Below are 16,836 nucleotides of genomic sequence, written 5' to 3' on the forward strand. Positions count from 1 at the left end.
ACTTTCTAATGGTTCTATATCATTTCAGCATTGTGATTATATGACCATTTTCTTAATCCATTTTTGGACTTCTAGATTATTTTCCTTTTTTTCCCTATTACAATTCATGATGTGAACAAAGCTTTTGGGGGTACTCAGGATTGTTTACTTGGGACAGATTCCCAGAGTTGTCCACTATATGAATGCCTGTAAGGATCTTGAAACATACTGCCAAATTCCTTCCCCAAATTCCAATCTCAAGTATATGTGATGGTTTCTCATTGTTATTACCTTCACTAACCTGTTAGTCAAATTAGCAAATCCGTTGCTTTAACTAGAATTTCTTTGACTACCAGGTGAGATTTCATACTGTTTTGCTAACCAGCGTTATTTCTCAGGTGAGGTTCTTAAGCATGGGACAAATAGGATCAATTGTGACAATATGTTGGAGCGGCATAGAAGCCAGAGATGGGAAACCTGGTGAAACAGCTATTCTCCTAATTCACGCTACAGAGAGTGAAAGACAGCGGCACTGGGAATGAAGGAGAGACGCTAGCCTTGAGGAGGTGTTTTAGCAGATATATCAATAGAATTTGACAAATTTGGCTCCCGAATGTCAGAGGGGCGAAAGTAGATGTAGTTCCCTCAGTGAGTAGATAAAATATATTGCAAATTTATAGGGAGAATATAGAATCCGGTATAAGAAAGTGAAGGATAAAGGCATTTTTGAGAAGAAAATGAGTTTTATGGATGGATTTAGCTAAAAGTACATGAGAACTTATTAAGCACCAGGAGAGAGGTTCTGGCAAGAGATATATACGTGAGGCTGCTGGGAAACAGATGCCACCTGAACCCCAGGTAAATTGTGTTCCATCATAAAGGAGGGTGAAGGAAGTAAGTCTGGGGAAGGAACACCAACATATAAACTCAGCTGGAAAACAGAGCAAAGGATATTGAGGAGAGTAGTCATAAGCGAGAAGCAGGAGAGAGTGGTGGTAGAGAAGAGGTAATTATTATTATAATGACATCTGTGTGATAAGCTTTATATGAATTATCTCGTTTAATCAGTAAGAACAATCTCATTTAAAAAGATACAAATTGGGACTTCCCTGGTGGTGCAGTGAAGAAGAAGAATCCGCCTGCCAATGCAGGGGACACAGGTTCGAGCCCTGATCCAGGAAGATCCCACATGCCACAGAGCAACTAAGCTCATGTGCCACAACTACTGAGCCTGCACTCTAGAGCCTGCGAGCCACAACTACTGAGCCCACGTGCCACAACTACTGAAGCCCTCGCGCCTAGAGCCCGTGCTCTGCAACGAGAAGCCACCGCAATGAGAAGCCCACGCACCGCAACGAAGAGTAGCCCTCGCTTGCCGTAACTAGAGAAAGCCCACGCGCAGCAACGAAGACCCAACGCAGCCAAAAATAAATAAATAAATAAATTTATTAAAATACAAATTATCCCACTTAACAAGCAAGGAAATCGAGGCATGGAGCACTTAAGTAACTTGGCCAAAGTTACAATGCTAGTATGTGGTAGAGTCAGAATGAGTTTCCTAAAAGGCAGGAGAGTCCAGCAATTCAGAATCTGCAGGGACATCAACTAGGATGAGGCGATTAGGAGGACACTGGTGGTTTCTGCCAGGGCGCTATGATGGTAAAACAAAGGGTAAACGTCAGAAGTGCAAGAGACACGTATACTCTACAACATCAAACAAGAAGGAAATGAAAGAGGACGGGGGGAGAGGTGCAGTTGAGGAAAGTTTTCCTGTTTTTATTTTAAGGATGGGAGAGTGCTGAGCACATTTTTTGCCTGATAAAAAGTCAATGGCAAAGTCTGCAGATTTGAGGGTGGGAAAGGCTAGACCCTGGAGGAAGCAGACGTGATCGATGACATCAAGTGCCCTCTCTTCTCTCCCCCGAGAATAGCAGTTCCCAAATATACTCTGGAATCCTGATACTCTTCTAGTTGTAATGAAACCTTACAACAATAACAAAAATGCCAATTCCCTCAACTCTCACCCCAATTTTCAAAGATGGGATGGGAAGTACACATGAACAGAATTTTCTTAATTTTAGGTTTCTCACCAAAAGCACTAATTATGCTTGGTCCAGCAACTCATGGTTTGTTTGACTGTGGTTTGGTGGAGGGGTGTACGCATGTAACTCATACAATGCAGTCATACTGCCTGCTAGTAAAACAGTGTCTTGTCTGTATCTGTATGATGGGATTAAAATACCAACAATATGACTTCAGACGCATCTGCCCCCGAACTAGCAGCATGTAAACACTGTGTCTTTTGAGTGACTGTATATTCAGCCCCTTCCAGGAGGCTCACAGTGCTCATTACCCTATTAAAGCTTTGAGAATTCTTACCATAAAACAAAAGCAAAATGGTTTAACTTTCTGGATTTCAGTGTTTCCAAACTTCTCTAGACATAGAAACCTGTCCTTGATTAATATTATCTATGAAAGTCTGAAACACACTTCAGCAGAAAAGCTGGCCCAGAAAAATCTTACCCACAAATCTCATACTAACAAATTAACACTCATGGCAAGAAGCCTTTAGAGACCATTCCACCCCTCACACAGACTTTTGCTTCCCCTGGACTCAAGGCACTGACTCTCCAACAATTCATTTGGCAATTAAACATGCACTTCCTTATAATATCAAATTTATTTAGGGTTTAAATTTTTATTTCACTCTTGCTTTTATGAGCATTTAGGCCTTATCTTCCCAATTACATCATGAGATTCCTGACCTCAGGAATTATGTCTGTTCTGGTGCTCAGCCATACTACCGATTTGTGTATAGCCAGTGCAATGAAATGCAAATTGAGCAGAGCAAACATTTATCTGCATTCCAAGCAACTTGCTATATAAAGCTAAATTTTACAAACACAATTTTTCCATGGGCATACATGAACACTTGCATTTCATGTCTTTTCAAATTCTACCAATGTTCACTTTCAGTCACTGCTAAGGTATCCTTTTACTCCTTTCAAGCCTGTATCCACAAGATGGTGGGGTAACATGGGTTTGGGAGAACCACTCATAGGCACTCTATTAAGAATCTTTCTTCAAGCTAAGGATTCTTAAGGCAAGAATCAATAAAAACATGGTCTATGACAGCATTCACTGAGATCAGAGCATTTACGCAACTTCGTGTGCCCCAAACGTTGGACCCCCAACACCTGAACAGGCATCCTACAGGCACTGTGTGCCCTGACTTGTCATGGCCAATCTTATGTTTCTTCGGGGAACACCAATGAGGTCTGCTGGCTCTCTTGACCTTGGAGAATGTTTTTACTTTACAAAAGCAAGAAGTGCAGACCCTACAATGGGAAAACAAGGTAGCAGCAACAGCTCATCTCCAAATTGGAATAGCATTTATCAATTTCAAGCTTTGCTGAGTAGATTTACATTTAAAAAATTCAGAAGTCCATACATTCTGAACTGTTATACCACTATCAAGTTTCAAAATGTGCTTACCAATAAAATAATCATATTTTTAAACTAAAGAATCCTCACTCATAAGTGTGTGTATATATATAGATATATAACAAAATAAATGCTTAAATACATACATGAAATCTGAAATCCCCCCTCAGCATGGAACAAAGATCCTCTGCTACATCAGACATGCAGGGATGCAATGTAGCAACCAATCTTGCATAAAATGGTAGCAAATCCAACCTGCAAAAGTTACATGTGATATGTGTAAAAGGAAAGGCACACCAGAAATAACTCATTTTAAAATTTAAACTTTCTCAGATATATTCACACATTAAATGATTATAAAAACTAGTAATAATCATACAGACATGCCTATGTATTGCCATTATAATGAAGTATTTGGAAATTCAATTTGCCTTGTGAAAGTTTATTAATAATATGGTATTTTCCATTCAGTACATTTACTGCACATTTGCAATTTCCATCGAGTACTCAATTTTGATAAAATATGAAATACCAAGCAAAGAAAACATGGCTTAAAGTTTTAATCACATAATTACTGAGTAAATAAACAAAGATAACAAACAGTATAAAACAATCCTTTTAAACAATTTCCTTCATTTATCCATGGATAAGTTATTTCAAAGCTTCAATGTAAAGTAAAAGGGTAACCAATAACCAAAAGGGTATCTAAGAAGTCAAAAAAAATAATAATCACAAAACCCACACACTAACTTATTCTACCCATTATAGAACCCACTCAGATTCTCCCACGGGGCTTCTCGACTCTTACTCAAGACAATAAACGCAAATCTGCATTTCCTCATGCTGCTGTCCCCTTTCATCATCAGAGCACTTTCTCATCAAATTTGGATGCAACTCCAGATTCCAGGACTCCAGGCAGCCACTACTAATCAGAATCAACACACAAGCTAAAAATTTATTTTCCATTCCTGCCACAGACATTATTTTATAAAACTTGATTATCCAATGATTCAACACTCAGCAGACCAGACTCTGAAGATGAGAAGCTGTGAGGAACTAATAAAAGCAGCTGCACTGACAGCAGCAAGTAATGGGAGCTGACAGGGAGGAAGGAAGCAAAAAACTAGAAAAATTCAAAGCAAGAGCTCAAAAACTACAACAACCCGCAGCCATTTAGAACAGACAAATAATTCTACAAGTCTCACATATCCCTGAATATATCATTATACTACAGAACATGAAAATGGTGTGATCATCAGAGAAAACTCTGCCTACCATGAAAGGCTGAGAATTAGACCTGGAAAATTCAGAAGGGACATAGTGAAGGAAGGAAGAATGGACAGAAATTTGAAAGGTGGAGTCAAGGAGAGGAAAGTGCTCAAATTCATGCCTAAGAGCCTCAAAAATTTTGTATTCCTCTTTGACCATTATAATTTCCTTTAAAACTTATCACGTATTTTTCTTACCAAGGTGCCAGGCCCTGTCCTAGGCAACCAATCTCCATTATTTATCTTGTTGATACTGATAACCACCCCATCAGGTAGACATTATAATCACCATTTCAGAAATAATACTACAGAGGTTGAGAGAAGTCAAGAATGTGGTGGCTCTGTAAAAGTACCTCAAAAAATTTTAAATGCATTATACCCTTCTTTAAAGAAATGAGAAGTACAGTCCGTTATGTAAAGAGCTGAATCAAAACATTTAGTGTTAAGCCTTATTTTAAATGTTTCTTTAAATTATTTTAAAAGTTTTATCAATTGAAGGTTAAGTTCCTGTCACACAGAAAATGCACACATGTGGGTCACATTACTCCTTGTTGATGTTACAAAAAAGAGGTATCCTGTAAGACACTCTCACAAATATGTAATAATTTTCTTAACGTCTGCTAGTGTGGGGAAAAAAAAAGCCTAGGGCAACTGCACACATAATTTTCATGCATAATAGATGGATTCATACTAATACCAAATTTACTTTCTAAACTTTCAAACTTTAGTTAGAATATTATATTTTAATATATTATTATATTTTAGTTGGAACGTTAGCTTTTTCATATCCACTTTAGCAAAAAATACTTTTTTTCTCAGTTCATGATCAATTACAAATATAGGACTTTAAACCTATGCCCCAGGTTCTACCCCTCCCAACTGCCACAACTACAGGTCAGAAAAATAAGACTCAAGAGTTGAGGTCATGGGATAACAAAGAGTAATGCACTGGGAGTCGAGAGGCTCAGGCTCTAATTCTCTCAAACAGCACTTCTGTGACCTCATGAATTGACCTGACCTCATCTCCTACTATCCTGTCCAGTCTCACCGGACCCCCAGTAATCCTCAGAGCCTCAGCACTGGCTCTTCTCAGTAGCTGGAGTCTGCTTTCCCCAAATATCTCTGCCACTTACTCCTTCACAAAGGTCAAGTCTTAGTTCCAATGACATCCCCTCCATGAGACCCATTCTGAATACACCATTGAAACTGCAAATCCATCCCACCCCCCAGCCCCTTACCCTGCACTATTATTTTTTAAATAGAGTTTATCACCTTCTAACGTATATAATTTACTTGTTCATAGGTGCTTGATAGATATTTCTTACTGTCACCTTTTATTCTAAACTATTCTTCATATTAATGAAATATCCAATTTTTATAAGAATAATATTAAATTTGATCAACTTTTATATTTTATCAAACAAGCACTAGTTTATCAAATATCTTTTTTTAAATTTATTTATTTATTTATTTTTGGCCGAGTTGGGTCTTTGTTTCTGCGTGCGGGCTTCCCCTAGTTGCAGTGAATGGGGGCTACTCTTTGTTGTGGTGCATGGGCTCTAGGCACGCAGGCTTCAGTAGTTGTGGCACGTGGGCTCAGTAGTTGTGGCTGGCGGGCTCTAGAGTGCAGGCTCAGTAGTTGTGGCACACGGGCTTAGCTGCTGCTCAGCATGTGGGATCTTCCAGGACCAGGGCTCGAATCTGTGTCCCCTGCATTGGCAGGCGGATTCTTAACCACTGCGCCACCAGGGAAGCCCTATCAAATATCTTTTATGCAGTCAATGGGATAATCATATAGTTTATTTTCCCTACTGGTGTTACATATATTAGTAAGTTTCCTGGGCTTCCCTGGTGGCACAGTTGTTGAGAGTCCACCTGCCGATGCAGGGAACACGGGTTCGTGCCCCGGTCCGGGAAGATCCCACATGATGCAGAGCGGCTGGGCCCGTGAGCCATGGCCTCTGAGCCTGCGTGTCCGGAGCCTGTGCTCCGCAACGGGAGAGGCCACAACAGTGAGAGGCCCGCGTACCGCAAAAAAATAAAAATAAAAAATAAGTTTCCTGTTTAAAGTAGCTTTTCATTCCTAAGATCAATCCTCTTTGATCATGCTGGATGTTTGTTTTTAATATACTATTAAATATAACTTGTTAGTATTTTACTTAGAATTTTTATATCGACATTAAAAAGTGAGACCGGTCCACACTTTTAACATCCTCGCTCTTTTTTTTGTTAAGATTTTGCCTATTTCTTCATATTATGAAATGGGAAGTTCTCCTTCCTATGCTCTGGAAAAAACGATACAGCAAAGAAATTACTCTGATAATTTTTTACATTTTCTTCCATAATCACTGGTCTATTTAATTTTGTCTTGATTGAATCAAGTTTGAAAATGTGTATTTTTTCCAAAAAAATTACTTGTTTCACTGAGGTTTTCAAGTGGTTTTTTTAAACTTCTAGTATATCATCTGGCTTATTCTTAAACTTTTTAATGTTTTCTTTATATTTTCTAAATGGTTCTCTACCTGGATTTTTTTTTTAAGAATTATCTTCTGAGTTTACAAAATTAATATTAATCTTTTTTTTTTTTTTTTTTGCGGTACACGGGCCTCTCCCGTTGCGGAGCACAGGCTCCGGGCGCGCAGGCTCAGCGGCCATGGCTCACGGGCCCAGCCGCTCCGCGGCATGTGGGATCTTCCCGGACCGGGGCACGAACCCGTGTCCCCTGCATCTGCAGGCAGACTCTCAACCACTGTGCCACCAGGGAAGCCCAATATTAATCTTGATTGTCTTTTTCAATGTATTTTTCAACAAAATTTGAGATTATAGGGCTTCCCTGGTGGCGCACTGGTTGAGAGTCTGCCTGCAGATGCAGGGGACACGGGTTCGTGCCCCGGTCCGGGAAGATCCCACATGCCGCGGAGCGGCTGGGCCCGTGAGCCATGGCCGCTGAGCCTGCGCGCCCGGAGCCTGCGCGCCCAGAGACTGTGCTCCGCAGCGGGAGAGACCACAGCAATAAGAGGCCCGCGTACCGCAAAAAAAAAAAAAAAAAAAATTGAGATTATAACACGTAGAAGAAAAAAATTTTAATCAAACTATGTCATTTCCTTTTTTCTTCTTTTCCTGGTCAAGTCACCTATACTTTGCTTCATTTTTTTTATTCTTCCAATTGGCTCAATCTATTGATACTTCAAAGCTTTTTCCCAGCCCCCGAAGAAAGGTGGATAGAGCCACCTTTTAAAGTAAAGCAGCCTGTGTTATCCATGCAGAGTAACATCAGTAAACTAAGAACACAGGTCAGCACTTTCAGCTTCAACAGGAATTTAAAAATTAGGTTAAGGATCCCCTAGAAGATCTTAACTCTTTTAATTAAGCCTTTCTAAGTAGTTAGTAATCCTAGTTTTTGTTTCTTTCAGAATTGGTCATATGGAAGTAAAGCCAGATATTCTGTTTTCCCAGAATCCTCTACTAATAAACTCACCAAATCCTTCTCAAACTAAGAAATTCCTAAAATTCCTTTTTCCACTATACTTTTTACAATTAAATGGATCGTTGATACTAAATGTCATCCTGCCCCACTTAAATCTTCCAAGTTCTGTGAATGTTCATTCCTTACTTCACAAAGTAAGATCCCCTATGATGCAAATAATATAAGAAATTACATATTTTTTCAATGTTAGTCCTATTTAAGTATGTTTTTCTGTCTTTTCCACCTTCCTACAAATGCAAGCCCAAATGGAATGGAGTGCTAAATGCTATATCAATCACATGAAAGTTATAAAACACTTTAATCAACATAAAAAGCAAATTTCTGTGTTAAATTTTAAGCTAGATATATATTTTATTTTATATGACTTTTCTAAAAGTAAACTAGAAAATAAACTTAGACCCTTCCTTTGAAAACTGAATTTTATAATCTTCTGAGAGTGATAATTATTTTTACCAACAATTAATGAGTGAACCATTTAAAAAGAGTGTTTTTTTCTTAAATAATAATAAAACCTTGCTTATACTTTCAAGGTCTCCTAAATCACACATTTAAGTATCCTACAAGCAGTTAATGATCATCAACTAAGTAAACATCCAGTTACTAACTACAAGTAAGAACAGGAAAGCAGGATAACATACTTTTGTTCCTGAGGGGGAAAAAAAAGGAATCTTAAAGGCTTTTATTTTGTAATCAATCAGCTTTCAAAAAAAAGTCCAGCTTTTTTCTGTCTCTTTAAAATCTAAAGAATTTAACTGTTGAAAGCTATTAATTATATCTGTGCTCAAAAATGTCTAGAAAAAAATTAATGTAAAAGAACACTGTTACTGTTCAATTAAAGAATACAAAGGTTTTTCTTCATAGGAAACACCAAAGCAGATGACAATTCAAAAAAGAGAAAATATAATAAACAAAAGACTGGGATCATTTACTCTGAAATTGACAACCAAACGCTCTGATGACTTTTTCCACAACATTCACATTCCCAATTCAACAGTGCCATCAAGTGGTGCAACATGCTAACAGATTTCCCAAAACTCAGTTTCTCATTTTTTAGCAAGGGGAGGCCAAATTATAAAGACTCTCACAAAAACTCCAGCAAATGCTCCTAAAAGCTGGATCAGGAAAAGCTGTCCAAGACTTAAGTGAAGCACTTTACCTCTGAAGAATATTCTGTTTATATTAATGTAAAGAGATTCTGAACATACATCCATCTGCTAAAACACGGCAAAATCCATATGGCTTCAAAGTCACTAAAACCAATACCAGGTCCATCTATATTCAAAACAAGGAACTAAGAGATGCTTAGGTACGCTCCCTGATTCTGGCTGACTTTACACCTGAAAGTTTGCTTAGGTGAGGGAACCTCTGGAGGGGCTAGGAATGTTCTCTATCTTGATCTAGGTGTGGATATACACATATACTTAAGATGTAAGCACTTTATGTCATATGATCCAGCAATCCCACTGCCGGGCATACACCCAGACAAAACTATAATTTGAAAAGATACATGCATCCCTATGTTCATAGCAGCTTGTACAATAGCCAAGACATGGAAACAACCTAAATGTCCATGGACAGATGAATGGATAAAGAAGATGTGGTACATATATACAGTGGAATACTACTCGGCCATCTGTAGCAACATGGATGGACCTAGAGATTATCATACTAAGCGAAGTAAGTCAGACAGAGAAAGACAAATACCATATGGTATCATATGTGGAATCTAAAATACAACACAAATGAATACATCTATGAAACAAAACATAAACAGGCTCACAGACGTAGAGAACAGACCTGTGGTTGCCAAAGGTGAGGTCAGGTTGGAGAGGGTAGGGTTGGGCACTTGGGATTACCAGATGCAAACTAGTATATATGGGATGGATAAACAACAAGGTCCTACTGTATAGTACAGGGAAATATCAATATCCTGTGATAAACCAGAATGGAAAATATGAAAAAGAATATATACATGTATAACTGAGTCACTTTGCTGTACAGCAGAAATTAACATTGTAAATCAACTATACTTCAATAAATTTTTTTTTAAAAGATGTAAGCACTTTATGTGAAATTTCATGTGTGGACAGTTATACTACAAATTAACTGTAGTATGATATATAAATATATAATTAAGGAGGTTTCTAGTAGATTTCATTTCTGTGGATTCCTTCAAATTAACAGGCTAAGAGATATAATGCCAGCCTTTTGAGATTTTTTTTAACCACTGTTTATTTAATGAAGGAAGAACACAACTGAAAGTTAAAACAGTGCTCCACATCAGACATTTAAGAACTGTAAAGATGGAAAGATCAATTTTTAAAACTTTTGTGCTGCAAGTGATACCAAGAAAGTGAAAGACAACTCACAGAATGAAAGAAACCATCTGCAAATTATATCTGATAAGAGACGTGCACAAAGTATATATAAAGAACTCCTACAACAATAATAAAAAGACAAATAATACAACTTAAAAGGAGGTAAAGGATTTGAACAGAACATTTTCCAAAGAAGACATACAAATGGCCAATGAGCACATGAAAAAATGCTCAAAATAATTAGCCATTAGAGAAATGCAAATCAAAACCACAATGAGATAAGATTCCACTACACACTAAGATGGCTATAATCAAAACGGGGACAACAACAACTGTTGGTAAGGATATGGAAAACCTGGAACCTTCACACATTGCTGTTGGGAATGTAAAATGCAGCCACTGCGAAAAATAGTTTAGTGGTTACTAAAAATGTTAACCATAGTTACCCTAAAACACAGCAATTCCACTCATAGGTATATACTCAAGAGAACTGAAAACAAAGACCACACAAAAACTTGTACACAAAGAGTCACAACGGCATATTCATAATAGCTAAAAAGTGGAAACAACTCAAATGTCCGTCAACTGACAAATGGGTAAACAAAATGTGGTATATATCTATACAATGAAATATTATTCAGCCTTTAAAAAGAAGGAAATTTTAATACATGCTATGATATGGATCAATCTTGAAAACCTACTAAGCGAAAGAAGTCAGGCACAAAAGGCCACATATTTTATGATTTCATTTACAGGAAATACCCAGAATAGTAACTCCATAGAGACTGAAAGTAGATTAGTGGTTTCTTAGGACAGGAGAGAGAGTGGGCAGGGAGGGAAAGGAACTGCCTGCTAATAGATATAAGGTTTCTTTTAGGGGGACAAAAATGTTTTCAAATTTTATTGTTGTGATAGTTGAATATATTTAAAACACTGAACTGTATACTTCAAATGGGTGAACTGTATGGTTATGTGAATTATATTCCAATAAACCCTGTTTTTTTTGTTTTTGCTTTTTTTAAAGAAAAGAACTGTAAAAACCTTAAAGAGTTATCTAGTTTAGTGCTTCCTAAACCAAACTATACAAACTAGGTAAGACAGCTTAAATTCTCTACCACATATACACACATATAAAACCTTCGGGTCCTCACAGTCATAGGCACTCAAGTAACTATAAAATGATTCATTCTGGTTTTTATAGTCGGCTCAGGCTGGAGGGGCTAAATGGATAAAGGAGGGAATCCTGGCCATAGAGAAGAATAAAGACATTCACTAGGATCCATGTCCTTTGGGGGGAGGGGAGGGAGATGCCACACAAAGAGAGAGGCGCCCCTTTTTCCAAAAATGTTTGTGGAATGTTCATGAAAACTGACTACATAATAGGCCACAAGAAAATTTTTTAAAATTCCATAAAGCACAAGTAACACAGTATTCTCTAATCACAGTGCAATAAAAATATGATTAACCAGAAAACAAAACAAAAAAGTCCCACTACCTGGAAATTTCAAAACTCTCTCAAATACCTCCTTAGGTAACAATGTAAAAACAAACTGAAATTGGAGAATTTCCAGAAAACATAAAAATAGAAATCACCACATGTCAGAACTAAGAGATACAGCTAAAACCAGGGTCAGAGGACAGCAATATATAATATAAATGCCAAAAAAGGAACAAAATGAATTAAAGAAACCAAAAAAGAAGAAAATAAAGATAAAATCCAAAAATAATGAGTAAGAAAACAGTAAAACAGTAGAATAAATACATAGATAATCTAGAGGCTGGGTTTTATGTGTGTGTGTGTGTGTGTGTGTGTGTGTATGTGTGTGAAAAAAACTAAAATGAATAAACCACTAGCTAATATAATGAAGAGGAGGAAGAAGAAAGGAAAGGTATTATACAAATACAGGGCTGTTTGTAATGGCAAAGACTGGAAGTCCAAAGTGGTTAAATACAGTACATTCATAAAAAGAAACACTGCAGCTTTAAAAAGAACAATAGAAATCTTTATGTATTGACCTGAAAAGATTTCCAAGATATACTGTTAAGTGAAAACAGTAAAGTTCAGAACAATAGGTATAAGAAGTTGCCCTTGTGTAAAAAAGCAGGAAATATAAGAATGTTCGCATGTTCTTGCACATGCAAAAGAAACTTTGGAAGGATGCAAGAATCAAGACAGCGGTTTCCTACTGGGAGGAGTAGGAATTGGGTAGATGGGGAGACAAGGATAGGAAAGATAATTTTCAGCACAATGTTCTATACTTCAGTGTTCTGAGTCCTGTGAGTGCATTACTTATTTTTTAAATAAAATTTTAAATTTGCATATGACCAATATTAATTCACCAAATATTTTCAAGCCCTTACTGTGTATCAAACACTACAGCTGATGTTGCAGATGTTCAAAATGAAAAGATCTAGTCCTCTTTTAAAGGGCCCATATTTTTACAGTTTCATAGGGGTACAGGCGCAAACCAACACTGACCCAATATGCCTAATGTAACGTGCCGAATTCTTTGTATGTATGAAGACATTAAGTCGAAAGTCTATTAAAGAGCACCTATATATACGTAAGGGAAATAAAGATGGTTGTTCAGAGAAGATAACTCTTACTCTAAGAGTTCAAGACTGGAGATTTTTTGGTGGAAAAATACAGGATATCCCAGATAGAGTAGAAAGCAGAGGCTTGGAAGCAGAGAACAAAGGGTATTCAAGAAATCGTTACAGATCAGGATTTTCCAAGAGTGGCTAGAATGACGACTGAAGAAGCTGAAAAGGGGCTAGATGAGTAAGGGCATTGTAAATACCAGGTTACATAAGTTTATCACCTTCTGTCTGTGCGGCATTGTGCTCAGTGCTGAGGATAAAGAAGTAAACATGGCCTCCCTCCTGCAGCTTAGTCTAGACAACAATGTCCAGGGAAACCAAGAAACAGGTTTTTTCAGTAGTTCTGATGCGTGACCGTTCCTGTCTCTGTTTCTGTTGCCTCTATCAGAAATGCTTTCTACGTTCCCTCTCCTCATCCATCCCTCACCTAGCTCATTCCTTTCTCAGGTCTTGGATTAAATGACCCTTGTTCCAGGCAGCCTTCTCTTACTGCCGAGACTAAGTCAATCAGTTCCCCGTGTTACGTACTTCAAAACATGCTGGGATTCTTCCTGTCAACTGCACTTAGAATTCTCTTTCTTCCTCTCGAAACTGTAAGCTGCATGAATACGAGTTGAATCTGTCTTGTTCACCACTGTATCTCCAGCACTAATCACAGTATAGAGTAGACCCTTAGTTAATGAATAAATTTTAGAACATAATTTAACCTTTCCTGATCACTCAGGCTGAATATAAGAAACCTAAATTATTATATTTATATATTTCAGGTATATAAGACTATGTGGTCTCTTCCTCATAGCTCCAAAAGGATATACATTTTAAGTACTTGTATCTTTATTTTTTCTCTCCTCTCAAACCATAATTGTCACTTCCTACTACTTTCAAGTCTGTTTCTAGCAGATTCCAACTACTTCTAATTTGCAGCCAACTGCTGAGCTAAGCAGATAAATCCAGTTATAAAGGATGTAACTGGCATAAAACCAAGTAATAGTATATAGTTTTTCAGGAGTTTTCTCTAGGGTGAGGGAGTGGGAAGGAATGGGGATAAAGGGAGACAAGATGCTCTCTTATAAGTAAACTATTTAATATTACTGCATAATTTCTTTTGTTAACAAAGCCTTTTATTTTTGCTAAATTTGGTTCATTCTATGCTAGAAGTCCAGATAATTGTTACTACATTTCTTCATTCAAATAAACAGTTGAAAAGAAAACTATGAAAGTAAACACTCCACTGTATAGGTAAAGAAAAGAATCACTTTAAAAAACTGGTCCAAAATATTAAGGAAAAAAATTTTGGAGTTTGAAATTTTGAGTTTGAAAGTAAAATGTGTCTCACAATCAAAGGCTTAAAAGTAACTGGCAATATTCTTTTCTTTCTTAGTTGTACATGAAATAATGATGCACCTCATAACTGACGGCACCTCAGATTTGATGAAATGCAGTACATAATTTTACATAATAAAAATAATTCATCTATGATTTTCTCAATTAGATAATTCTGAATTATCTAACTCACTATATTAGCACATTCCATCTCCCTTGTCCCACTAAAATGAAAAAACAAATGCTCATTAATGCTGCTGACAAGGAGATAAAAACCAATATAAAGGAAAAAAGTAGTGATTTGGTTTCACTGCGAAATGTTACCATTTAAGAGACCAACGAATGAACCAAATTAAAATTTTGCTTAAGAAATCTTTAGAGAAATCCCTCAGAATCCGTATCTTCTGGGGAAAGTATATATCTTAGCTATGATGTATGTAATCATGATAATAGCTAACAAAATCCTTTAATTATTCACTGTTGAATAAACAGAAATGGATCTCCTCCAGGTTCCTAAGGTCAACAATCTATGACCTGTTGTGGTCCTAAAATATGTGGGTGAAGTAGGGGTTTTAATTTAGTGTAAGTTAGAGCATTAGAATTGTCTACCAGCATTATTCATAATTTCTTGAATTACCAGCAACATAATCACTAATGTGACTTCCAAGTCCAAACTAGCATAATTACCATAAAAACCTTGAAATTTTTCATTTAAACACAACTCTTAAAAATTAGATACAATCAATTTAGTCTGATCTTTCTATAAAATAAAAACTCTCCAAAAAAAGATATACCATTTATTATTTTTTCTCCTCAGAGGCAAAAGTGTAAACAAGTTGCTTCTAGCAATGATTAAGTTACTTAAGTTCCTATAATTCTTAAATTTTTTCTCTCAAAATAACAAGAAAGCATCAGAAGAAATATTCCCACTAGAGCTCATGAACAAAAATCAATGAGAAATAAGTTCTAGAAAATATGCTAACAACAATGATAATAAGTTCTGTTGACAAGGGATATTTTCTAAGAGATAAATAAACAAGAACTTAGACCTTACAATCATCATTGCAGGGTAAAAACACTAAGAAATTACTCTTTTTTTTTTTACCTACCTTTGTCTGGGAACTATAAAGAGCGCCCGGACCAGCTTCTTCCTATTTGCTTTTGTGTTCATGTTCATGCAAAAATCCATTGCTGCCTATAGGAGAAAAAGCAAACTTTTTTCTTAAAAAAAATCTCCATTTAGCTATTGAAAGCAGAAACTCTGCATGCTACAATGATTTCTAATAGTTCCTAAACAGTTCACAAAGGTTTTAAGACACTAGTATTATAAGCATATCCCAAACTTTAAAGATCACTAAGCTTAAACTCCTCTCTCCTTATATATCTCAAAATATATGTTTCATAAACTTTTTAATTGCAACCTAGTGTTAGAAACAGAACTTCAAGTGAGTAGATTGAAGACCCACCATGACATGTTTGGCAAATAACTATATGAAATGTACAATCCATGCTTTTGATCTCATAAATCAATGTTAATATCAGGAAAGTTTTCTGGTAAAATGTACAAAGTAACAAGAAGCCAGGAACCAAGAAAATTACTAATGCTAATAAGGATAACCAAAAAAGAATAAAGACCAACTACGTATGAGACATAGACACAGATTATCCCTAGAAACGTGTAAGAGTAAGTGCTTCAACACTGAGTAAAAATGTCAACAGTCAGATCTGGTAACAAACTAAAGAAACCACATCATAGGACTACAATAAATACCCATAATTATTATTTAGTATAGCAATCCACTATTCTATATTTTAATAACGAAAATGTGTTCAATATTTCATCAATATGTCTAACATCTAATATAAGTGTAGAAGAAAAGCTACAAGAAGTGTATGTTCCGGGAAGCCATTAGAAAACAAAACTATGAGTAGTTGGTATTTTTTAAATATAGGTATATATATTTTTTAAACATTATCAAAGATTTTCAATATACATGGTTTAAGAAAATAACAAGTTTAAGTTATACTTTAAAAAGAAAAAAACTATTATCAAATATCCTTTTGGGTACCTCAAGTATTTTCCTTCCATAGGTTCGCATGATTATTTTATCATTAATCCCAATCTTTAGGTAGATTTGAGGATCAGGTAACAAAGATCCTCAGACTTCCCTACAAAGGGGTTCAACTCTTCAACAATACACTCACTGAAACACCTCCCATTTGATTAAAACTTTTGCTGAAAAAAATGACACAACTAATGGTGATTAGATTCAAACCCAGGAAACTAACTCACATTGAAAGTATTCACCAAGATTGAAACTGTCACTATTAGTCAAAAGTAAAACCAATGTAAATTTTTCCTTCTGCTTGTAAAGGGAGTATAATATATTTTATTAAAGTTTATATTGTATAACAT

At 36.3% G+C, this 16,836-nt stretch overlaps 1 protein-coding gene across 2 annotated transcripts in view; it reads right to left on the reverse strand.

Moving 5' to 3' along the window:
- UPF2 (UPF2 regulator of nonsense mediated mRNA decay) overlaps positions 1-16,836 on the reverse strand; it is a gene marked incomplete at its 3' end in the record, with an annotated part of 99,020 nt that overhangs the window by 47,106 nt on the left and 35,078 nt on the right. For both annotated transcript variants that reach the window (XM_082852415.1, XM_082852416.1), the window contains exons 8-9: positions 15,530-15,615; positions 3,570-3,678 (exon numbers count right to left, since the gene is read on the reverse strand). In XM_082852415.1, the coding sequence (XP_082708541.1) occupies positions 3,570-3,678; positions 15,530-15,615 (195 nt within the window). The remainder of the gene's footprint in view (positions 1-3,569; positions 3,679-15,529; positions 15,616-16,836) is intronic.

This window comes from Leucopleurus acutus (genome assembly GCF_964270905.1).
Source record: "Leucopleurus acutus genome assembly, chromosome: 1".
NCBI lineage: Eukaryota > Metazoa > Chordata > Mammalia > Artiodactyla > Delphinidae > Leucopleurus > Leucopleurus acutus.